We start from the raw sequence: 27083 nt of genomic DNA, 5'->3' as shown, positions 1-27083 counted from the left end.
AAACACAATTTCTTCAATAAGGTAATCATTTGAAACACTATTTCTTCAACAAGATGTTCATTTGAAACACTATTTCTTTAACACGGTATTCATTTAAAACACTATTTCGTTAACAAGGTATTCATTTGAAACACTATTTCCTCAACATGGTGTTCATTTTAAACACTATTTCTTCAACAAGGTATTCATTTGAAACACTTTTTCTTCAACAAGGTAATCATTTGAAACACTATTTCTTCAACAAGATGTTCATTTGAAACACTATTTTTTCAACAAGGTATTCATTTGAAACACTATTTCTTCTACAAGGTATTCATTTGAAATACTATTTCGTCAACAGGGTATTTATTTGAAACACTATTTCTTCAACAAGGTATTCATTTGAAATACTATTTCGTCAACAGGGTATTTATTTGAAACACTATTTCTTCAACAAGGTGTTCATTTGAAACACTATTCCTTCAACAAGGTATTCATTTGAAATACTATTTCGTCAACAGGGTATTTATTTGAAACACTATTTCTTCAACAAGGTGTTCATTTGAAACACTATTCTTTCTACAAGGTGTTCATTTGAAACACTATTTTTTTCAACAAGGTATTCATTTGAAACACTATTTCTTCAACAAGATGTTTATTTGAAACACTATTTTTTTCAACAAGGTATTCATTTGAAACACTTTTCCTTCAACAAAGTATTCATTTGAAACACTATTTCGTCAACAGTGTATTTATTTGAAACACTATTTCTTCAACAAGGTATTCATTTGAAACACTATTCCTTCAACAAGGTATTCATTTGAAACACTATTTCGTCAACAGGGTATTCATTTGAAATACTGTTTTTTCAACAAGGCGTTCATTTGAAATACTATTTTTTCAACAAGGTTTTCATTGAAATAAATTTTTTTCAACAAGGTATTCATTTCAACAATATTTCTGCAACAAGGTATCTATTTAAAACACTAAATCGTGAACAAAGTATTCATTTGAAACACTATTTCGTGAACAAAGTTTTCATTTGAAACACTATTTCGTGAACAAAGTATTCATTTGAAACACTATTTCTTAAACAAAGTGTTCACATTGAGCGCTATTTCTTCTACAAGGTATTCATTTGAAACACTATTTCGTAAACAAAGTGTTCACATTGAGCGCTATTTCTTCTACAAGTTATTCATTTGAAACACTTTTTCGTAAACAAGGTATTCATTTGAAACACTGTTTCTTCAACAAGGTATTCATTTGAAACACTATTTTTTCAACAAGGTATTCATTTGAAACACTATTTCGTAAACAAGGTGTTCATTTGAAACACTTTTTCTTCAACAAGGTATACATTTGAAACAATATTTCTTCAACAAGGTATTCATATGAAACACTATTTTTCCAACAAGGTATTCACTATTTCGCAAAACAAAGTATTCTCACGGAGCGCTATTTCTTTAAAAAGGTATAAATAATTCATTAGAAACACTACTTCTTCAACTTAATTTTCATTTTAAACACTATCTCTTGGCGAAGTTTTCTTTTAAACACTATTGTTCACACTTTTTTATTATAAATCCGTTATTACGCAACAAAGATCTTACACCTATTCTTATCTAAGGTATCCATTTGGAACACTTATAAATTTCATTAGAAAGGACAGCGTTCATTTGGAACACATTTTCCTTAACATGGTATTCATTTGGAAGACTGTTTTCTTAACAATATATAAAAATAAGGAGATGTGGTATGAATGAGACAACTATCCACCAAAGTTTAAATTAAGTGGATGTTAGCAATTATAAGCAACCTTAGGGCCTTCAACAATGAGAAAACCCAATACAATATTCACTATTTCGTGAACAAAGTATTCATTTGAAACACTATTTCTTAAACAAAGTATTCACATTGAGCGCTATTTCTTCTACAAGGTATTCATTTGAAACACTATTTCGTAAACAAGGTATTCATTTGAAACACTTCTTCTTTAACAAGGTATTCATTTGAAACACTATTTTTTCAACAAGGTATTCATTTGAAACACTATTTCGTAAACAAGGTGTTCATTTGAAACACTTTTTCTTCAACAAGGTATACATTTGAAACAATATTTTTTCAACAAGGTATTCATATGAAACACTATTTTTCCAACAAGGTATTCATTTGAAACACTATTTCGTAAACAAAGTATTCTCACGGAGCGCTATTTCTTTAACAAGGTATAAATAATTCATTAGAAACACTACTTCTTCAACTTTATTTTCATTTTAAACACTATCTCTTGGCGAAGTTTTCTTTTAAACACTATTGTTCACACTTTTTGATTATAAATCCGTTATTACGCATAAAAGATCTTACACCTATTCCAATTTAGTTGTCTATTAATTGCTTCACATCAAGTATTTGCGAATGCTATTTTCTTGTATAATGTAAAGCTATTTTTCTGAAATAAAGTTATTCGGTAGTTAATCATTTTCTACTAAGGATGATTCCGATGACACCAAAACCAAACCAGCAGTTAACGACAAAGTGCAAAACGAAAGACGGATGTTGTATGCTTGCTGTGCAACGATGTGGCACGAAACAGCCAATGAAATGACACAGCTTCTGAAGTCAGTTTTTAGGTAAAATTATTTTTTATATGACTCTTACAATCACATCTATAATTGGCTGAGAAAGACCTTTGGTAAAGTGTATAGACCTTTCACGATAAAAACAACGTCATAACGTCTGGTTTTAAGATAAAGCTGTACTTGAGACTTATATGAGCAAACAAAAAGACTAATTGTATACTTGTGTGTCATTTTGGTAATTTGTGAAGAGTTGTGTCATTGGCAATGATACTTCTTCTTTTTATTTTTATAGAAAATGTATCATCATGAGTTTATTATTTTGACGTTTTCAAAGGTTACTTCCGACCATTCTGTTCCATTGCCGCGATAAACTATTTATATTTGATGCAGCGTACTGTATAACACACCAATCAATCATTTTGTGTCCATCATTTGTAGTGCTACATGTAGAACAGGATCTGCTTTCCCTTCCGGAGCACCTGATATCGCCCACAGGTTTTGATGGGTTCTTGTCGTTCAGTCTTTAGATTTCTGTGCTGTGTTTTGTGTAATATTGTTTTTCTGTGGGACTATTTCTTTTTTTAATCCATGGCAATATCAGTTTATTTTCGACTTATGAGTTTGAATGTCCCTCTGGTATCTTTCGTCCCTCTTTTGTAGGCTAGACATAAATCAATTCAGGAACAGCCTTATGGCGGAACTGTCTCCCGATGAGGACCAATCAGAAGAAACTTATGATCTCGAAGGTACGTTACTTGCTATAATATGTCTTTGCAAACATGCGCATATAATTTATAAAGAAAAACTTGTACAGATTTTGTTTTGTAAAATGAAGAAACAACCATAGAAGTATAGACAATTGGTCCTCGAAATACAGAAACCACATATGGGATAACAACATGACATCAAGACACATTGGCAAACATATTGTTTCCCCGTGTTTTCTTAGAAACGGCAAGTTAACAAAAAAGATCGATGACGTTCATTAGAACAAAGTAGCTATAAGATATCATTTTTACATAAACTTTGTATTCCAGAAACACTTCGATTTTACAATTTATTTTGTATTTAGTTTGGTTGGTTATAGTTAAGTTTGTTAGTCTATATCCTCCTATATAATTATTCAAATCTCTTTTCGAGCAATTTTCCATCAAACAGCAGCACATATAAAAAGAATACCAGCTATATATGTTGTCTCAGGTTGTATAAATGTAAGACTTAGTATTGTTTTTATGCAATTTATAAGTGTTTTTTATTTTTTTTATTTTTTGTGATTTGATGATATTTTCCAGCAGGTGTCGATACCCATAAAAACATGTAACGAGATCAACAGCTGGCAAAGATTAAGCAACTTGAAGGGTCGTTTTAGGTGTACTCTTGATGTCTTCTCCCTCTTTTTATATTATCAGTATATTGGTGTGTATTTGTATACAATGTTTATTGGGTTTTTTTAATTGAATAGCCCAAGTCTTCTTTGATGATGCCTTTGATCCTTTAGAAGAGGGAGAAAAATATCCAAAAGCAAATAGCTATGTAAAGACATTTATCCAATGCATCAATGTCGCTGGAAGGTAATATTATTACGGAGAAAAGGTAATAACGATACGACGGGAAGGTAATAACAATACGGCGCGAAGATAATAACAATAAGGCGAGAAGGTAACAACAATAGGGTGGGAAGGTAATAACAATACGGTGAAAAGATAATAACAATACGGAGGAAGGGAATAATAATACGACGGGAAGGTAATAACAATACGGCGAGAATGAAATAACAATACGATGGGAAAGTAACAACAATATGTATGGAAGGTAATAACGATACGACGGAAAGTTAATAATATTACGACGCCACGGGAAGGTAATAACAATACGACAGGAAGGTTATAACAATACGGCGGGAATGTAATAACTATACGACGAGAAGGTAATAAGTAGATTTCATTATGTAATCATGTATTAACGTGAAGAAGAGAAAATAGGAAAAATGCATGAACAAAAATATCCAAACCTCAATTTTTAACATTTACTTTGTTCAAAGTCACTGAACTATTATCTTTAAGAATAATGTTTTTAAGACTCGACACACCTTTATAAAATGTAGCTAAAGACATAAAAAGAAAAAGAGCAATGATTCTAGTATACTAGCTTTATTCTTTCAACACATTTGTTTTACTCAATAATGCAAATTTTGCGGGACTCCTTCAAATATTGGTCACCAACTATGAAATCATCACTAAGATATGAAATTGTCCTCATTCTCTGATTGTTTTCTTTGTTTTCAGCTTCGTTCATGGTACTGACATAGAATTAGATGATGGTATGATGTATAGAACACCCTATGGAGCAAGAATCGAATGGATTCTTCCAGGAGGAAACAAAATGGTCGCTCACTTGAAGGATAAGACCAAAATTCGCCATAAAAAACGGTGGAGTCAGGTAAAAGAAAAGTTAAATCAAAACATTCTTGCGATTTTTGGCCTCTGTAATCGATTTTGTTCCGCCCTCACAAATAGATGTCAAATTCTTTGCTTGCTTTTTCAAAGTCCTTGCTCTGACGTCATATCTTTACTTCAGCAATGGAGTAGAACACCGTTATATGTGACGAATATGTCATCTACAGTAAGAGAAGGGATGAAATAAAACGAAAAAATGCAGTGGAATGAGACAATGTACCTCGAATGTATCAATATTTAATGTGCACAAATTATTAATGACCATACATTTTGTTATCGGTGGTTGTCTCGTTGTCATTTATCCCCCTTCCGACCGACTATCAAATGTTAGCTGTTTCTGTTTGGATGGGATGCTGTCCCTTTTTCGTTTTTTTTTTTCGAAAGTCTATTCAATCAAGATTTTAAAACCATTAAGAACGTGTTTTTTTTTTAACTAATCAGTGATTCGTTATATTGAATTTTGACTCTCTGCTTAAAGCTTTAGTCGTGGTAAACCAATAGCACACTGGAATTGATTATACATGAAAGTAAACAAGTGTACTTTTCTTTTTGATAGTAAAAGAAAACAAATATATTTTCCACATGTTTTTTTTAATTCCACAGGTTATGTATATGTATTATATTTTACAATGGTGTATACAAGAAAAGCATGGTGACTCAGGGAAGCAAGCAGCCTTGGACAATACATTCCTTTTAGCTCTCGATGGTGACGTTGATTTTGAACCGGAAGCTGTACTTAGTTTGATGAGACGAATGAATAAGTCAAAGATTGTTGGAGCAGCCTGTGGAAGAATTCACCCAATTGGATCAGGTTTTACATTTTTACGCATACAATTGACGTTGTTATGTGTTTTTTCTTGCTTCAAAATGATAGTCCTAACGGGTTAACTGTGGTGTAGTAATATGAGTTTTCCCATTAGGCACTTGAACATATTCTCAAGTGTGTGGATGTATACATACGCAGCCAAATCCTATAGATACATGTACATTGTGAAGGGAAAGTCCTAGGTTGTATGCACGTTCACTCTTTGCATTGAATATATATGAAATATTTTTCACTGACCATGGACACTCGGGAAATATATTAACCATATTTATTAATAATCAATCAAAAGAATTTTGGGCCGATAAATTGAATAGGTTCAAGTGGAAGTTAAAGACTTCGATCACAAAATGTATTCCATTAAATTTGGTACATTTATTTTACTGTCTGGTGATAATGACAAACATGCACTGCTGCGCAAAAAGTAATATCCAACTTACCGCTTGCTCGACATGGAAATGGAATAACAGGAATCTTAATTATACAAGTACAAATACAGCACATATCTATTTGTGTGCCTATTATTTGTAAAACAGTTGACTTGTCGCAGGATGAATAAAGATGGTCCTCTCCGCGGCTCGTGTTTAAACTTTATTGATTTCTTTGCAAATTCAGAGACAATTAAAGCTTCAAGTGCCGGATAAATACAATAAATGTGCATTTTCAGAAATATAAAATGTATTTGTGCTTGCTACGACCAGTAGAAAAGCTTACACTCGCTTTGTATCATGTTTCTAAAACTCGCACAAACAACTTTTATATTTTCGACAAATCAAATTGAGAATGGATATGGGGAATGTGTCAAAAGGGATAACAACCCGACCAAAGAGCAGAAATACTGTATATTCATTTGACTACATTACAGATCGAGTATTCTATGTATACGTGTTTGCCCACAATAAACAAAAACATATAAATGTATATACATGTACTTATTGTCTACAACTCATTAAAGAAACAAGCAAACATATAAATCACAAGAATCTTGAATTTCTTTTTAGGACCAATGGTATGGTATCAGAAGTTTGAATATGCGATTAGTCACTGGTTGCAAAAAGCAACTGAACACGTGATTGGGTGCGTTCTGTGCAGTCCAGGATGCTTCAGTCTATTCCGGGGTTCCGCTCTTATGCATCCAGAGGTTTTACAAAAGTACACAACAATTGCAAATGAAGCTCAGCACTATGTTCAATATGATCAAGGTATTAGGCTTGTACATTTTCATTCTTAATTTGACCAAGGCACGAAAACAAAACTTTTGAACCCACACAATAATGTCACGCAGAGTGAGGATGTGTGATACGAAGGACATACTTTTGGGACAAAATAAATCGTATTTTTACTTTAATATTTTAAATTCCGAAAGTGTCCACTAATATCTAGACATGTTGTATTTTATACAGTAAAAGTATTTTCATTATGATATTTACTGTCACAGAATGCAGAATGCTGTGAACCCGGACAAAAACATGTATGAATAACAAAAAAAAACACTTCCGAAACAAATCGTCATAAAAGCACATGAGTATGCACTCTTTGTCTTGCTCCCTCAATAGCTTTTCTAGTTCGTTTTGATATATCTTTGTTTTGCCATCATAATTTCAGTGTAATAAAGTTACATTCAAAAAATTACAAACACTAAACTACTTGTGTTTAATTAGATTTCCCCTATTAAGTACATGTAATTGTACATATATTAGTTTATCAGAAAATATTAGAGGAACAATCAAAATCCGTAATTCGATGAAAAGTATAGAGAAAAGAACACAACCATCCCAAAAATGCTACATACAAAACTTGAGATAAGCGTACACAAGGCCATCCTAAACCGAAATTACCTCTTTGGCTATCAACGGTTACAAAATGTATGCATGCATTGAAATTAGAAGAACGACAACTCATACAGATTGGCCTTATACATAATTTTCTAAAGTACATGTAACTTAGTTGTACCGATGTTTTTTAGGTGAAGACAGATGGTTATGTACGTTACTGCTAAAACAAGGATGGAAAGTAGAGTACTGCGCAGAATCAGATGCATATACATTTGCACCGGAAGGGTTTTATGAATTTTACAACCAACGTCGCAGATGGACACCTTCTACAATGGCTAATATTCTCGATATCATACTTGACTGGAAGAAGGTCACAAAGATCAACGAGAATATTTCTTTTCTGTATATTGTTTACCAGATGTTTTTGTTTGTATCCACGTTGTTAACACCGGGGACAATATTTATGATTATCTTGGGAGCGATTATTGTTGGATTCGAAGCAATACCCCCATATTTGTCTCTTCTCCTGAATTTGTTTCCTGTCGGATTGTTTCTGCTGATGACTCTATATGCGTCATCTCAAAGACAGGTTTGTTTCATAATTAGATATAAAAAGATGTGGTATGAGTGCCAATGAGACAACTCTCCATCCAAGTCACAATTTATAAAGTTTGTATTGATATTGTGATAATTCAACGTATCGGTTATATTCATTAATTGGCAATACCTCTAATGAGAAACAATTTCACAATATTGCATATATACGTATCTATTTTGCACATTAGATACTCAATTCAAATTGTGGAGTACATATGTAGATGTTGAACGTTAACAAATATTGAGCAACATAAACCCAAGAAGAAGGAAAAAAAATGGTTTTACTCCGCTGCTTCTTTAGTTAGCCACTTTTTTGTCTTTTTTTCTTTTTTTCCTTTTTTTCTTCCTTTATTTTACGATACTGTTACAATTGCTTAGTGTGTAGTCTTTATAAAAGATACCACTTGTTTAATCATCGGAGTAGATATTAGATAAAATTTAATAACGATCATTGTTTGGCAGTAATGCATCTTAATTTTTGGTTGTAGCTTCAATTAGCCGCCGTTTTATCCTCTATTTACGTTATTGTGATGATGATTGTAATGATTGGTGTAGTTAAAGATGCTATAGATGAAGGAGTTTGCTCAATGACGACCATTTTTATTATATTTGTCGCAGGAGTTTTCGTGGTTTCGGCTTTAGTTCATCCAAAGGTATGTAATGGGTTTTTAAAGAGTTGATGTGATGTATGAATTCAAAATATAAGAATTTTTAAAATGCTCATACCACAATGCAAGTACAAGTCCAGTTAATGTTTTTACATACCTCGAAATCCGAGAGAGACAAAGTAAAGATTTGACGGCAGTTATTGTTTGTGTTTTTCTAATACTAGTAGTTTAATTACAATATCATATTTACTGGTATGCCAATCACCATCGTATATTGCACTTAAGGAGACAAGAAAATTAACTGTTTTTCCTATCTTTTACCTCATTTTAAGTCGGTTCATATTGAAACTGACTAATGCTCTTTCCAAAAAGGTTCACTATTAGCTTATACGGTTTATTAACCCCTGTTTGAATTTTTTGTTCATATATTTATTATTTTTATTATTACTTGCTTTCTAATTAATACGTACCCCACATCTCCCTTTAGAGCAGCAGTTTTATTTAAATCTTGAACAGCCTCTGCGCCGTGCTTATTTTTATCCTGTACATTACTACCACATTGAGTACTTGCTTGATAAATATTATCATATTTTTACAGGAATTTTTCTGTATCATACCTGGGTTGTTGTATTTTGTGGCTATACCTTCAATGTCCATGTTGATGTTTCTTTATTCGATTGGAAATCTTCACATCGTATCATGGGGCACAAGAGAAACAAAACAGGCTTCTGACAACACGAAACCAGACAAAAAATTTAAACCAGAAAAAGAGGAAAAAGGATATTTTTGCTCACTAGGAAAGTTTTTCAGGTATCATTAATGACTTCGATGCTAAAATAAATAATCAAAAAGTATCAGATACCAAGCTTATATTTTTGTATACCAGACGCGCGTTTCGTCTTTGAAAAGTTCAATATCCTTAGTATTTCTAACAATAAAAATTTATAACATATACGAAAATGTTGTATGATTGTCAATGAAACAACAATCCACCAAAGATCAAATGCTTAGAATGTGAAAAACTACGGCCTTTATTCAATGAACAAAGCATATAGTCATATATCAAAGGTTATGAATTTATGATAAAAACAATGAACGAAAATCAATGATATTGTAGACGGCATCCATCGAGAACCACTGCAATACCTGTTCTTGGCTTGGAATAGGAAACAAATGAATGTGTCATATTTAACATGATTGAGAGCGATGAACTCTCAACGCATCATGTGACAATGGTGAAGCAGCAGCACAACAGAGCAAGCTGTAAAAGTGCATAATGTTACCGAGAAAATACTCTGAAAATTTATCAGATATAAATGTGAAATTATTTGCTATATACATGATATACATAGATTAGTGTTTTTGATTTCTTTCAATATTTCAATATTCGGGGATTAAATGTATTTCATGGCCCCGACGCTAGGTTTCCGTTCTCTAACTTTAGTTTGCCTCAACCAAATGTAAAAAAACTTATACACAATGTTTATTACCACAAATTACAGTGTCACTGATCAAGTTTGAACTTGGATAGCGTCACTTTTACGGTTCCCGAGTTATGGCCCTTTATAACGTTATATGCGAGCGAGGGGCTTCATCTGTGTCCCATAAACACATTGTCCATTTATTTATATTATTTTAGTTGTATGTTTTGTCCGACGAATGATTACAACAAAGACGATTTCCTATACTCTAATATGATGAATGAAGTAAGAGATGTCAGAGAAATTATGAACACAGATAAAGAAGAACCAAAAGAAAAAGATGTGATAAATAAAAATAAGGATATAACAACAGGTAACTAAAAATTATGTGTTACACAGTATATGTATATTAACTCAGGCAAAGTTGGCCTTAGATGGATTTGGCTATTTTTTAGATCCTTTTTGGTTTATGCTCTGCAACGTTTTTGGTCTTTATACTTCCTTGACTTTCAAATATTCGGCTTTAAGCGTTCCTGATGAAGGTAAATCCAGAAAAGCGCTTCGGACGCATCAAATTTATAACATGTTGTTTTCATTTTTTTAAGGTGCACAACACAGAAAAAATTAAAAAGAAAAAGGCCATTACAAGTATAAATAAATAGTATGGATAAAGATATCATTCATCAAAATGATGCAAAAGGAATCTTATAGATCAATGCAGGTTTTCTAAAAAAAAAAAAAAAACTAAAAACCAAACCACGCTTGAGCATTTATAAAATCTTTCAAAGTTTATACATATTTTAAAAGTTTTTACAATGGAGTCACCGTATCCAAAAATGAATCTAACAATTCAAGGTTCCATGGTTAGCACTGGGCGATTTAAACCAGATCCTTGAAAGTCTTTTTATATTCTTGAAAGTGTTGTCAGATCATTGTAAACGTTGGCAGATCATTAAAAGCGTTTTTGGATCTTTGAAAGCGTTCTTCGATCCTTGTATTGAAACGTTGTAAGATCCTTGAAACGTTGTTAGATCATTCAAAGTGTTGTTAGATCCTTGAAAGCGTTGCTGGATCTTTGTAAACATTGTCAGATCTTTGTAAACGATGGCAGATCATTGAAAGCGTTTATAGATCTTTGAAAGTGTTCTTAGATCCTTGTATTAAAACGATGTAAGATACTTGAAGCGTTGTTAGATCATTGAAAGCGTTGTCAGATCCTTGAAAGCAAAGTAAGATCCTTCAAAGCGTTGTCAGCACCTTGTAAACGCTGTTAGATCATTTAAAGTATTGTTAAATCTTTGTAAACGTTGTCAGATTCTTGTTAACGTTGTCAGATCCTTGTAAACGCTGGCGGATCCTTGAAAGCGTTGTAAGATCCTTGTAAACGTTATAAGATAAGTGTAAACATTTCAGATCCTTGATAGCGTTGTTGTATCCTTGTCAAATTCTTGAAAGCGTGGTCAGATCCTTGTAAACGTTGTCAGATTCTTGAAAGAGTTGTTGGATTCTTGAAAGTGTTTTCAGAACCTTCAAAGCGTTGTCAGAACCTTAAAAATGTTGTCATATCTTTATCAGCGTTGTCAGATCCGTATACACGTTGTCAAGATCCTTGTAAACGTTGCCAGATCCTTGTAAACGTTGTCAGATTCTTGAAAGCCATGTTAGATCCTTGTAATTATTGGCAGATCCTTGTAAAAGTTGTCATAATTATCCTTGTAAACGTTGTCAGATCCTTGTAAACGTTGTCAGATTCTTGAAAGAGTTGTTGGATTCTTGAAAGTGTTTTCAGAACCTTCAAAGCGTTGTCAGAACCTTAAAAATGTTGTCATATCTTTATCAGCGTTGTCAGATCCGTATACACGTTGTCAAGGTCCTTGTAAACGTTGCCAGATCCTTGTAAACGTTGTCAGATTCTTGAAAGCCATGTTAGATCCTTGTAAACATTTGCAGATCCTTGTAAACGTTGTCATAATTATCCTTGTAAACGTTGTCAGATCCTTGTAAACGTTGTCAGATTCTTGAAAGCCATGTTAGATCCTTGTAAACATTGTCAGATCCTTGTAAACGTTGTCAGATCCTTGTAAACATTGTCAGATCCTTGTAAACGTTGTCAGATTCTTGTAAACGTTGTCAGATTCTTGAAAGCCATGTCAGATCCTTGTAAGCGTTGTCAGAGTCTTGTGTGAAAAGCATGGATACATAACTATATTTCAATAAGATTTTGTTTATTTCATGTTGCTCAGTTTTTAGTTTTTTTATGAATTAGTTTGGTTTTTTTTTTGCAGTGATTTTTTCTTTGGTACCTTCCCATCTTTTATTCATAGTTTCCATGATTTAAATAATATGAAAACGCTAATAATTAATATATTAACTTTACAGTTGACCAAGCAGTGCAGGTCAGACAATCGGACATCGATAAGGAACGACAACCTGAAAAAGAAAAACCAAATATTGAAGATGTGTGGGAAGTAAGGGCAGACCAATCCGTTCAAATGATTTCAAAAGAAGAACGAAAGTTTTGGAAGAAGTATATAAAGAAATACTTAAAACCCATACACGAAGACTCTAAGAAGAAGGAGGAAGTAGAACTAGAATTAATTGATTTAAGAAACAGAGCATGCTTGTTCGTCTATCTACTTAACGCAATTCTCGTTACAGTGATGTTCGGATTAACTCAAGTAAACGCTTTCAGAGATTCCTTGGCCATAGAGATTGATTGTAGTGGAGGTACAATCCAACTGGTTCCAATTGCAATACTTTTCACAGCCGTCTTTGGCATGTTGTTGCTGCTTCAGTTTGTTTGTATGTTGTATCACAGATTTTCAACGCTAGTTCATATCTGTGCAACGACCGAAATCTGGGAGAGTGATGTCACTCACACGGGTGAAACGAACTCAAGACTTGCTGACTTTTTGATCCAGCCAGCAGTAGTTCCTATTGCGCCGTTATCAACAACATATACCGATAAAGATAGAAAATTCATGAACGTGAACAAGTCGCTTGAACAAGTGCGTGGTGGTAGAAAGTTCAAGAATCTGCAAGACGTTGTGAAAGCAAATTGGGAGAAGGCACCATTTAAGGATCTTACGGGTTCATTGTATGCAAAAAACAAACTAGTAGCACAAAAAGTGATGGACAAATGGAATAATTTTAGTAAACATAAAACAGTAGGGACAGGGTCAAAATTTAGGAATATTGTAAAAGATGCTGTTCGACTAAAAAAAGAAAACTTTACCTCAGGGAACGACAAGAAGGAAAAGCCCAGGTCTAGAAGAAACAAGATAGGAACCGAGAGGACGAGATCTTCATCGTCGTCATCAGAAGGAGAAAACCGGAAGTCAAAGTCGGACAACACGAATGGAAAGTTTGGTAGTGATAGCAACGTTTAGAAATTACTTTTTGTTTTAGATATATTTATTTATTAACTATAAGTGTGGTATTATTTTTATGTTGACACTTTGATTTTATGTTAGAATATTTACAATGGACACTGATTGTATTCGTTTACTGTAGATTATACAATTTAAACAGTGCGCGTACAATCTTTTAAACTATAGAAAAAAATTACGATTTATCGGAAATGAATCACAAAGACAAGGTTTTGAATGAACATCAATATTGGAAAGATTGGACGGACAAGGTTATAACTTGATTACCTGACGTAATGGCATAATATTAAAGAAAAAATATGTATGACAGTACTCTATACATTGCAGTAACTTTTTAACATTTATGTGAGATGACAGTTCCTTTAAAACATTTTGAGTTTTTAAATTTTGTACTATCAAAAAATATCTATCTAGTGGTCGATAAAAAAATTAAAAAAATTATATAACATAATCGAGACGAATGAGACACACGTTTTCTGTATACGTTTGATCCTTTTGTATCAGCACTTCAACGTTTCTAGTAAATTTTTAGTTTTCAATTATTTTGGGCTGAAAAAGGCTCAATCACTGGGGAAACATTAATTGTCGAATTGCGAATACGGTGCAGTCAAATTACATGTACATGTTGTACCGAATCATTGTATTGATCAGTAGTTAAAGGTTTCAAAGTTTTTGTGAAATGATTTTTTCACAAATACTGCAATCAGAATTCAAAACGGGAGTTTTAAAAATTGCAATACTAGTACTAGATGTGACACGTTTCTCACTCTATTCATAATAGGCACTGGCTACGATTACGTTGAAATGTAACAATAATAAAAAGATATTGTTACATTGGACACTAATTGCCGGGATGCTATGTTTGGTTAGAAAGCGAATAATTACGAACGGAACTATAATATTTGTGTCATAATAAGAATAATGATCCTCACATCTCAATGTTGGTTTATAGACATAATTCAAATAAAAATATTCTATATGAGATAACAGTATATGTTGGTTTAACAACGAGACATTTTTATAGAAATTTTAGAAATATACAATTATTCATCCTTCGGATTGTCCGGTGCTTCTAATAATGTAAAGTCGTGTAGCAGTGAAGATTTGTTTGTAGGTTTTGTATGAATAAAGCATCTTGGAGATTATTTTCAAACTGTTTATTTCAAAATTGATCGTAATTATATATACTTGCACCCAAAAGAACATTAAACGAAATTTTGAAAGAATTGATCAGACGTCGTGAACAGTGGAAAACATTAAACGTAAAACATTCAGAAGTTGTGAATTACGCATTATCAAATATTTGTAACTAAAACATTGGGTTTTGCATATGCAATAACCGCGGATTTGCCCAGTCATATTCCTAACCGGGACAAATAACCAGTTATTGTGCCCTGTTATGACGTCATATACAGTTATTGTACCCTGGTATGACCTCATAAGTTTACGGAACAACAATGACGGACGGAAACGTCGACTAAACGACTGCGGATTTTTTTAATTAAAGAACACTGCCGGTATAATGAAATTCTTTTATACTTTGTTATTAAAGCATTTGTATAATATGTGATAAATATTATAACATGTCCTTTTCCATATAGGCCCTGGTATCATCGCCTTGGGCTAATAAGGGAGTCTCTGGATGATACAAGGGTCGATATGGAAAAGGATATGTTATAACCTATAATTATTTAGACTTACACCAAGATGTCGTTAAATGAAATTGGATACCCTGCATTTATCATGCTTTTCAAAAACATATGGTCAAATCGCCGAAAGATCCCCTCCTAAATTATTGAAAACGATCATTCTGCATTGACAATAATATTTTGGTGTGATTCAGATACACCCATTCGGGCTAACACCATCAAGGTGTACACGTATCTAATACTTATTCATAATCTGTAAATTTTCGAAAAGAAGAGGTCGTCGTAATGCGAAATCAGTTTGAAATTTTTTTTTAAAAAACTCGAAACAACCACGACAGTTGTTGTTGCTTACATCTTATGTTTTTTTCGTTATTTGGATAAATTGATGTTAGTGGCAGATTGATTGATTGTTTGTTGCTTAACGTCCAGTGGCAAATATTTCATGCATGTTCAGGACGATGTTAGTGGCAGATCTTTGATTCTTTCATTTATTTATTAACAATTTTTGTATACTCTGAACGATTTAGGCACAGATATATTTTGTATAGATAGTATAAAAATAAGAAAATGTGAGATGAATGCCATTAATATACTTGTATCAACACATGGAACGTAAGCGGCCCGGTCAAAGGTCATAGGGGAAAAACCGCTTACATCATTGAGCACGTAATAATAAACATTGATCGCCAGAATCACTACTCGAGTTGAAAATGTCTTAAATCGTGCAAATTATACCATTTTAAATAGTTATATAATCCATTAGGTTAGTAAAAATACAAAAACTTAGCCAGTGTGTATCCTTTCAGAGGTGCAAAACCATACTTTGTCGTACACAAGCCGTGACAGGGTCCTTTTAGCTGTTTAGGTCACGGTCTTCTGCATTACCTAACTGAAATATTTTAACTTTTGTGACTTATTTCCGTGTTTATAACACTAGACTCAGGAATGGTTTGCTTATGAATTATTCCATTTTATTGCATACATGTATATAGGGATCCCTATAATTGTTTAAAGGGTCCACCAGCTAGGTTACTTACTTGTAAAATGTACTGTTCCAAACAGTCAAGATCTGTCAAAATTAAACTTACAAACATGCTGATTTTTACCACCTTACAAATATACTTGATATTTCTTTTTTTTTTTAAATAAAACAAGTTTCTGCTGTAACTGCAACAGGCACATGTGGGGTACACCCCCTTTTATTAAATTTCTGTGGTTTTTTTATGAATTATTATGGCTTAAAATGTTTAATTTTTACTATGTTTATACCATGCTTATTTGTGGCTACTGTGCATGCCTCGTCTTGTTTCAAGTCAAATTACCAACTCTGATACAACCCCTTATTTTACTTTCCATACTAAACATTGCTAAATTAAAAATATTGAATATTTTAAGTAATAATAAAAATTAAACCCCCAAAACATCAAGCAGGGTCTACTTCACAAGGCTCCTGTGAATACTACAAGAGACTGTACACAAGCATATAAAACCTTGATCATGTGAACTGATATTTTTGCATGGTTATTGGTTGTTCTTTGCCAAGTTTAAAGTTTACATGATCAAAGTCTTTATTGTAACAGTGTACATGGTGTAATTGTGGGGCAACAGCAAGGTTAGTAATAAGATCAGATATTTTATTCCAATAAAAATGCCCATGAAAAGCAAAATAAATTATAACAACGATTTTAATAATTGACACAATAATTTTAATAATCATATATAAATATGAACATGATGAATATAATCATAAGATCAAACCACACTCAAACCATGGTCAACGCCATAAGCATGTAAATAAAAAAGCAGTAACCCAACAACATGCAGAGTTGCATTTTTTCATCTTTGGTCTACACACCCACAGTGTATTTTGATTCATATTCTGGTATTTCAATTGCAGATTTCTAGTGAAATAATGGGTATAGTAATCTTTGTTGGTTATCTGTTTACAATGTTTGGTTAAATTATTGAAAATGTATAAAGTTTCAAGGAGAAGTTGTTCAGTTATATCCTGCTCTAACAGTTGGTACAAAATAGAAAAATGGATGCAAGAACAATGTGAAATACATAAATGTAACAAGGGAACTGGATCATGTGACTGTTCACCTCCATTTCAACTTATACCTTTTCCCACTGAGAGAAAAGATCCTGCTGGTCGCAAAAAATGGACAACAATTGTAAATCGAAAAAATGGAAACAATAATTGGCAACCTAATTCTGAATCTCGAATTTGCTCCAAACATTTTGTAGATTGTGAACCAACTCTTAGTAACCCGTTACCAACACTTGACTTGGGTTACACACCAATACAAGTAACAAAATTTAGGCCCCCTCCACGTGAAAGACATGACAGTCCCCCTCCTAAGAAAACAAAGCGAAAACTTGAGAATGACCTCTCAGTTGAGGATTTGAACAAACACATAACTTCTGATCATGACTACATGTATATACAAGACACAGACTGTAACCGTGAAGTAATTTTATTAAGGGACCAGGTACAGAAACTGCAAAAAGAAGTCAATATGTATAAATCTGCTTACATAAGATCTGTCAATACTAAACGCAAAACAACATTTGACATAAATGTTATATTACAAAGTGACAAAAAATGCAAATTCTATACAGGCATACCAAAGGTTGAAACTTTCAATGACTTTTTCATTGAATTGGAACAAAAAGTGAGGCAAATGAGACATTGGAAAGGTCCAAAAAGGACATGCAATCCACTTAAAAACAAGAAATATACAAGATCAAATTCAAACAGAAAATTATCACTTAAATTTGAATTTGCATTGACCCTTATGAAATTAAGGTTAGGCCTGTTGTTTGAAGATCTTGCTGACCGATTTGGAATTTCTACCACCCATGCTTCTAACATATTTACAACATGGATAAAAGTTTTGTCCAGTACAATAGGATCTTTGGTGTTTAACCCATCAAAAGAGGCAGTTAAAACAAATTTACCACCTTCTTTCAAAGGAACAAAATACATTGATGTCCGTCACATCATTGACTGCACCGAAGTATTTTTAGAGAGACCCAATAATTTAGAGGTTGCAGCTCAGACATGGAGTGATTATAAACATCATAACACAGCTAAATTCTTAGTGAGCATAAATCCTTCTGGCTTAATTAATTATGTTTCAGAGGGTTTTGGTGGTAGATGCAGTGATAAATATATTACTAACAATTCTGGTTTTTTAGACATTCTTGAACCATATGACTGTGTAATGGCTGATCGTGGCTTCACCATAAGGGAAGAATTAGCTTTGGTAAGAGCACAACTGTTTATTCCACCAGGTCGTAGAGGTGTTACACAAATGTCAACAAATGAAGTCCAACAAACAAAAGAAATTGCTAATCGTAGAATTCATATTGAGCAAGCTATACGAAGAATGAAATACTTTAGAATACTGAAGTATGAAGTGCCGCTTACTCTCATGCAACATTTGGATAGTATTTTTAAAACAATTGCAGGAATATGCAACATGTACCCCCCTCTTCCAAAGTATGAGACATAATTTTGATTGTGATCCAAAAATTGTGAAAAATAATCACAATTAAGGTTTTGTTGTTAGTTTTCATTTGTTTCACATTTTTCATGTCATTGTCTTTTACCACTGACTAAAGGGTATGGGGTTTACTCATCATTGAAGGCCACACAGTTGCCTATTACTACTAATATATTCACTTCATTTGAACTCTGGTGGAACGTTGTCTCATTTGCAATCTATTGGAGCTAAACAATACCACATCTCCTTATTTTTATAAAGTATAGCATAATTTATATATGAAAATTAAATCTTTTCTACAGGTACATATTCAGGTAAAATTATTTGATAATGCATATATAGTAACTGCATTCTTCTAAAAATTAAAGTTTCAATTATTTGTACATGTACATCATGCATTCTGTATGACAAATTATATTTAATTACTTTGAGTGCATTTTTTGCAAACCCACTGCTGTAACTTTGATGCTACCTTTTTTGTTACATTTACACATCTGAAATGATACCACAAGTCACAAATATCACAGCAAATACTATGATCAATAAAATTTTCAACATTTTCAGAGTTTTTCACAATGTGATTACATGATGGACAAAAATATGTTGTTTCAAACTCCATTTGGTCCTCTATAGGACTGCTGTTGTTCCTGGTACACACCTCCTGTAGATTTGAAGCAGTTTGCATTTTAAGTTCACCAGAAAATAGTTCAGGAACAAAATATTTTTCAAAAAATAATTTTAAACTATCAACAATTTCCTCATAATAAGGTTTGTCAAAAACAATTCTCTGACAAAATGTTCCATTACATGTATATATAAAAAAGTCACAATATTTCCTTCCAGTTATTGCTAACTGGCCTTGAATTTGGCCATAATATTTGTGTTTTTTTTTTAAACTGTACTTAGTTCCATCAACATACAAATAGTCTGGAATAGAACAACTGCAAAATGTTGTACATTTGCCACATTTTGGAACAAGAGGACATTTAATTTCAACAACACCTGAGCCACAACAAGCACAATCAACGAGTAAATCAGGGCTAGCCCCAAGATAAGTCATGTCATTATCAAGAAATATTCCACATTCTGTAATAATAACATCTGTGTGGCCTGCTTTCTTCATACCCACAAGGTAACACGATTTGGCTTCTGGTTCCATTTCTCGCCCATGCTTAAGAGACCTTATGTTAGGATTTAACTTTTTGTATCCCATGAGTCGTGAAATTAATGGATCAAAAGTAACACCCTCTTTTTTCTTATAACTCTGCACTTTTGTATGTATTTCGTAGAAATTCGATGATGTCAGACGACCCGATCTTATTTCATGCCATTTTTCATTGCTGCACTGACCAACCGTAGAACGCATTACTTTTTGAATTTCACTCTGAGTATACTTTGGCATGTTGCTTAAAAAGTCAGTTTGGTTGTTACATTTTGTTTTAATGTCTTGTATTGTGTAGGCTGTGATGTCTTCACTAACTGGTTTGGTTACTGTTTCTTCTACACTTTCTGTGACAAAACCTGAAAGAATATTTTAAACAACATATTTAAGTGCATTGATTTTGACTTGGGGAATGGCTTTTTTTGTGGGGAGGGTTTTGAAATTTCCTCATTTTTAATAAGAATTTTAGGCTGTGTCTTGAACAAATTGTTTTCAAAGACATATCCTTTTTAGAGTTTTTGTAGAGATTGGAACCAATAATAACAAAAAAGCCCCAAACTAAACAAATCATAACATCTGAGATTAGAACTAAAGGTATATTCATCATTTTAGATTTTCAAGAAAAACAATGAAAAAAGTTTTAAAACTAGTTAATATGTTGTGACTTGATTTTCAACTGTTCTTGTTAAAAAAAAAATATTTGTAGTCCAAGTTATTCATCTCAAATGACTTATTCTTGTAAATTTAGATTTATCACGAGATCAAATTTTATCATGTTATTATAAACTGCATTCATACGACATAAACAAACAAATAAAAAAACTAGCAAAAAAGCTCTATGAGAAAATTAAAACAATAAAACAATAAAAACTTAAAACAATTGAGGTTCTTCAAGTTTATTTTATTATTATAACATTGTATTTATATGTACCTTTGAAAATACAAGCATTTGGGATAGACTTCTTGAGTACTGCTGAAAAAGTGTCCAGGTTGTCTCTACTTTCAGGTATGGGCTGGTACTGCAACTTGGACTGGCAAACTAAAGGTCTTTTACTATCTAAAATAAAACCGAAAGAATTAATGACTTATCCCCCTTTGATCAATGAACATGAATATAGACTACTCTTGTGATCATATTTTGTTGTTGTTTCACATACTGGAATAATGTATAAAAAGAATATCTAGTGTATCAAAACACAAACTCGTGACATATATTTCCTACTTGTTGACGTTATCATTAATGTGATAGACTTATTAATTTACATGTTAATTTCTGTGTCATTTGGTCTCTTGTGGAGAGTTGTCTGATTGACAATCTTACCACATCTTATTTTTATAATATATCTCATTATTTGCTTTGTTAGTTCGAGTCTAGTTTCCATGGTAAAATCCATGACAAGGATTGGTACAGCAGTATGGAAATAAAAACATATATAGTGTGGCTAATAAAATATCAAAAATTATAAATGGTATGTATGTCAGTGGCGGATCCAAGGGGGGGGGGGGGGGGGGAAACCCCCTTTTTTTTAACAACCAATGCATTTGAATGGGGACATATAGTTGGAACCCCCCCCCCCTTTATCCTGGGATAGGTACACCCCCCCCCCTTCCCCTCCCCTTTTATAAATGGCTGGATCCGCCCCTGTATGTAATGACTTTTTGATACTAAATTCTATTTAAAATCATCTAAAATGTACACAACCTTTGAAATAATTGATCAGATGTACATGAATAGTAGTTATTACAAAAATTGTAGCCAAATTATATAGAATTTTTCTCGTGCTTGGTAATAAAAAAACATACCTGATTGTCCATGTCTTGACTTGAAGATTCTCAAATCTTTAATTTTAGTTGGCTTCACTCCCTTTATTCTTGACGGTACTTTCCATGTGCAGGGGAGGGAAGTACATGCAGATGCACCTAGTTTGTTTGCAGCCTCAACTCGGAAAAGGAGTCCAGCGACATGATTACATGTTCTTCCCAAACTGAAAAAAAATACAACTAATAAATGATCTTGTTCAATACCCAGTAAATCTACAGCAAATGATGCAAGTCGATCAGCATGAAAACTTATATTGACAAAACAGTTATTAGTTTTAAATTAATAAAGAACTGCAAGATAAATGTGCAAACATAGAAATAAACATGTCAACCAACAGTTAGCATGGTTAGTTTTATACCATGTAGGTTTTTACAGCCGTGACAATGGATATGATTAGCAAGGAACATTTTACAAGAAAGATAAAAAATGATATACCATTTCATGAACATGTGAATTTGAGGTTTTCTAATTAAACATTTCCCATAACAAACATGACAAAGGTTGGGGACAATCTCCCAAATGGGATATAAATTTACTGTACTTCAAATCTTGCTTTTCTTTAAAAAAAAAATTAATTTAACAATCATTTTTTTAAAACATTTCCCCTAATTTGTTTTGGCACATTAATTTTTCATACATTTATGTTTCAATTGAGGTATTATATCTCGAATGGGATAGTTTAACCCATTTTGGAGATTGGTCCCAACCTTTTACAGCTTATTAATTGCTATTACATTAAAATGGAAGGCTTTACAGTACATTGCAAATCTATGAGGTTATGGATGGGGATCTTTCATTTCTGTATTCTTAATTTTACATTTGTCTTCATCTTTAAAAGAATGGCTATTCTGTAATTACATTTATTACTTGATGACTGTATTTTGGACTTGTTTTTTTCTATAATTATTATATGTTTGCCCATTTCATTTATTTTTGTAGTTATTTTTTATATATTTAACATCCCATTATTCTGAGATTTTTCTGTTCTTAATTACTTTGCACATTTTTCACTATTCTTATTTTTTCTCCATTATTATGTATTATGTTAAACCCATCCACACCCTCATCTATGCATATAATTCAAGGAACTTTACTATACATTTTATATTAAATAACATGAAGTCTTACCCTGCTGTGCATGTGCAGTATGAGGATCCAATTTCTCCTGTTGCTTTCTCAACACACACCCAGACATCATGTTCTTCTTCTTTTATTTTTTGTGAAGGCACACATTTTGCTCTTAGAAAACAGTTCTTGGATCTTGCATCAATGTCATGATAGAATATTTGTTGCAAGAATCCATTTTTAAAATATTCATAAGCCTTGCCAATTTTATAGTCTTGGAGAATCTCCTTCATTTTACCAGATGTATTTTTTTCGCTTAAGTACTTTACAATGTCAGATATGTAGACTGGTGGAAATTTTTTCATACCATTTTTCTCATCTAACCAGTTATTATGAATCTGTAGTGGATCTGGTAAAGCTTGGCCGTTTATTTTTAGCAAGTTCTGATAGTCTAGTTTATTGGTTTTGATAATTTCAAAAGAAGTTGGAATGACTGCAATTTTTAAAACAGACGCCGAATAGCAAAGAGCCGCCAATTCACTTTTTGTACCATCTTTCGTCATACCTCTCTTTGTCAAGAAGTCGCGCAAAGCACTTACTTTCCAGGTTAAAAAATCATCTAAAGAAGTGTTTTGGTCAGTAGTATCCATTATAAAAGGTAATATCGTATCAAATGTCAAATATATAAAAGGTAAAGTATATAAAAATCGTGTAAAAATGTATCAAATTAAGTTCAGAACTTCACATCTTTCTTTCAACGTTATCACGGCGGCCATATTGTTTACAATGGATACGGAAGTTTTCCCCTATGACCTTTTGACCCGCACCGCCATATTGAAAATGACGTTAAGTGTTGATACAAGTATTGAGACAAATATACTGACGTGGATGCAATTAACGATTGGTCACAACGCGGCCTTCAACAATGAACAAAACTTAAACCATAAATTCAGAAATTAAAGGTTATGTTGATGCATGTATATAGTACTCTCGATCCCTTCTGGTTAATTTTTTCGTTGGTTTTTGTCTCATTGACGTATACCTCACACCTCCTTAAGGTGGTACCTAACACTACAGGGAGATAACTCTGTAAAAATCAGCTAAACGTTTTAATTACGTTGTATTGTTAAGGAAATATTAAGCTTCTTAATGATCAAAATTAGTGTTAGTCAAACTGCTATATAACCAATGAAATTTTTCTGATAAAGTGGTTGGTTCAAATTTTTTGAAATTTTTATATTTTTGTCAAAGGGTCAAAGTAAACATTTTGTCAAAATTTTTTGAAAATTAAACGAGCCAAATTAATATTAGTCAAGGTGTTGGGTACCACCTTAAGTTCAAATAAATACATATAGCGATCTAGAAATTGTTGGTTTGCAATAATAGCATCAGTAACACAATAATTCAGTAAAGCATACATATCAAGACAAAACTCCTTAATGAACAAAACGACCTTTTAGAAAAAACAACAAACGGTTATGCGGTCCAAATCGAAGGTGAGATTAGTCTGAATATAACGAGCCACACCAGCCCTGCGAGAGCATTAAACTATCTCAATCCATTATCGTATCTTGTTAAATAACAAAAGACACTTAGAAAAAAAAAACAAGAGCATTAGTTTACACAATAGTATCGGAATGCAAGCAAACATAGCTTCTTAGCAACACTAGACAACATCTAATAAAAGCCAAGAGACCTCCATACGTACTGTATTATTGCCGCCAGGCATTTTGCTTCAGAACAATGACAAATTCATAACTGCAACAGTACCGTATATTGTCAATCAATCTAAAGAATTGACACCAATTCAACCGCCTTGAATTTAAACCATTAGAATATTTAATGTATGCTTATCAGAAATTTTCATTATGAATCAAAGGTTTTGCCAAACAGTTATGATAAACTATTATTTGAGGTGCTATTAAAACAAGTTCTATCAAACTATGATGAATTGAAAGTGTAAACATGGACTTTGGTTAACACTTTGTAAATAACTTACAGTCAATAAACTCATTATAGATACCACCATTACAAATGTGTACGCCAGACGCTGGTTTTGTCTACAAAAGACATAAGTGCTGCTCGATTAAAAGAAATCGAAAATTCAAAGTTTTGTTTACAGTTAATTTATAACTATGACCATATCAATGATAGTTCATATAAACTCAAAAGTGCTGACTACAGGGCTGGTGAAACCTCCACCATCAGTGGCATCGACCCAGTGGTTGTAAATAAACTCATCATACATGTAGATACATGTACCAGGATTTAAAATGTGTACGCCAGACGCGGGTTTTGTCTATATACAAAAGACTCATCAGTGATGCTCGAGTCAAAAAAGTTTAAAAGGCCAAATAAAGTACGAAGTTGAAAAGCATATAGGACCAAAATTCCGAAATGTTTTGCCAAATACATCTTAGGTAATCTATCCTGTGGTAGACAAACCTTAATATCTCGAAAACTTCAAAGATTTTTAAGCAGATAATTTATAATTATGACCATATCAATGATAATCATGTCAACACAGATGTTCCTACTACTAGGCAGGTGATACACATCCACCATTAGTGGCATCGAACCAGTGGTTGTTAATAAACTCATCATATCAGGATTATTCAAATTATTATCAGACCTTTTCCATTGATCAATATCACTTAAATAGAGCATTACACAATATTTACGGTATCAAGGAAACTGTAATATTTTTACGTCATGTAATAAACATTCGGTATTTTAAAAATACAGTATCAGGGGAGAAATTGTGTGATTCTAAAAGTCGGTAACGGTCAAGATCTTCAGTGTCGGTTCAGTATTTAGATACAATGTACCGATATAACGATTAAGTTCGCAAGAAATAAATCAGCTTGTTAATACTAAACTAAGACCGAAAACCTGGGCTCACGGTCATTTAACTTATCTAAGCACTTGTTAATACTAAACTAAGACCGAAAACCTGGGCTCACGGTCATTTAACTTATCTAAGCACTTGTTAATACTAAACTAAGACCGAAAACCTGGGCTGACGGTCATAAAACATATCTAAGCACTTGTTAATACTAAACTAAGACCGAAAACCTGGGCTGACGGTCATAAAACATATCTAAGCACTTGTTAACACTAAACTAAGACCGAAAACCTGGACTGACGGTCATAAAACATATCTAAGCACAGGGAGTACATTTGTGATCGAAACACCAAATCCAGTATATTGATTGGTTGAAGTCTGATTCTGACTACGATAATCTTACTCGAATATTTAAGACAAAAAGGCCTGGACCAACAGTGGAATAGATGATTTGATTTATAAAACAAAATCAGCATTCATTCATTTCTATGAAGATAATGTAATGTTTGTATTTTCATCAACGTATTTGTTTAGATGAGTAGTTACCCCCCCCCCCCCCAGCACACACACACACACACACACATACACACATAAGATAATAAGAATTGAGAATGGCAACGGGGAATGTATCAAAACGTTTTGATTGGAAATTCAACCTATGACATGACGTTCCCCCCACCCATGGATTCTTGAAAGTGTTGTCAGAACCTTCAAAGCGTTGTCAGAACCTTAAAAATGTTGTCATATCTTTATCAGCGTTGTCAGATCCGTATACACGTTGTCAAGATTCTTGTAAACGTTGCCAGATCCTTGTAAACGTTGTCAGATTCTTGAAAGCCATGTTAGATCCTTGTAAACATTGGCAGATCCTTGTAAACGTTGTCAGATCCTTGTAAACGTTGTCAGATTCTTGAAAGCCATGTCAGATCCTTGTAAACGTTGTCAGATTCTTGAAAGCCATGTTAGATCCTTATAAACATTGTCAGATCCTTGTAAACGTTGTCAGATCCTTGTAAACATTGTCAGATCCTTGTAAACGTTGTCAGATCCTTGTAAACGTTGTCAGGTTCTTGTAAACGTTGTCAGATTCTTGAAAGCCATGTCAGATCCTTGTAAGCGTTGTCAGATCCTTGTGTGAAAAGCATGGATACATAACTATATTTCAATAAGATTTTGTTTATTTCATGTTGCTCAGTTTTTAGTTTTTTTATGAATTAGTTTTTTTTTTTTTTTTGCAGAGATTTTTTCTTTGGTACCTTCCCATCTTTTATTCATAGTTTCCATGATTTACATTATATGAAAACGCTAATAATTAATATATTAACTTTACAGTTGACCAAGCAGTGCAGGTCAGACAGTCAGACATCGATAATGAACGACAACCTGAGAAAGAAAAAACAA

General features: G+C 32.9%; 3 protein-coding genes across 3 annotated transcripts; 2 read left to right on the top strand and 1 right to left on the bottom strand.

The window, feature by feature from the left end:
- The first annotated feature begins 2487 nt into the window (after positions 1-2487).
- On the top strand, positions 2488-14775 carry LOC127717708 (chitin synthase chs-2-like). Its single transcript, XM_052223471.1, has 11 exons — positions 2488-2612; positions 3222-3307; positions 4024-4132; positions 4847-5000; positions 5621-5828; positions 6842-7042; positions 7807-8204; positions 8701-8865; positions 9419-9630; positions 10460-10614; positions 12621-14775. Exons 1-11 carry the CDS (start codon positions 2536-2538, stop codon positions 13628-13630), a joined length of 2775 nt encoding a protein of 924 aa, XP_052079431.1. The 5' UTR covers positions 2488-2535; the 3' UTR covers positions 13631-14775.
- A 2170-nt stretch (positions 14776-16945) lies between these two features.
- Positions 16946-18800, top strand: LOC127717711 (uncharacterized). Its single transcript, XM_052223475.1, has one exon. It carries the CDS (start codon positions 17250-17252, stop codon positions 18795-18797), a length of 1548 nt encoding a protein of 515 aa, XP_052079435.1. The 5' UTR covers positions 16946-17249; the 3' UTR covers positions 18798-18800.
- A 203-nt stretch (positions 18801-19003) lies between these two features.
- On the bottom strand, positions 19004-23179 carry LOC127717710 (uncharacterized). The gene is made up of 4 exons (XM_052223473.1): positions 22901-23179; positions 21754-21935; positions 20882-21007; positions 19004-20309 (listed from the first exon to the last, which is right to left on the bottom strand). Exons 1-4 carry the CDS (start codon positions 23128-23130, stop codon positions 19207-19209), a joined length of 1641 nt encoding a protein of 546 aa, XP_052079433.1. The 5' UTR covers positions 23131-23179; the 3' UTR covers positions 19004-19206.
- Between the last annotated feature and the right edge of the window lie 3904 nt (positions 23180-27083).

This window comes from Mytilus californianus, unplaced genomic scaffold (genome assembly GCF_021869535.1).
Source record: "Mytilus californianus isolate M0D057914Y unplaced genomic scaffold, xbMytCali1.0.p SCAF_10, whole genome shotgun sequence".
Classification (NCBI taxonomy): Eukaryota; Metazoa; Mollusca; class Bivalvia; order Mytilida; family Mytilidae; genus Mytilus; species Mytilus californianus.
Note: the sequence above shows the minus strand (reverse complement) of the source record. Positions and strands in the feature narration are given on the sequence as shown.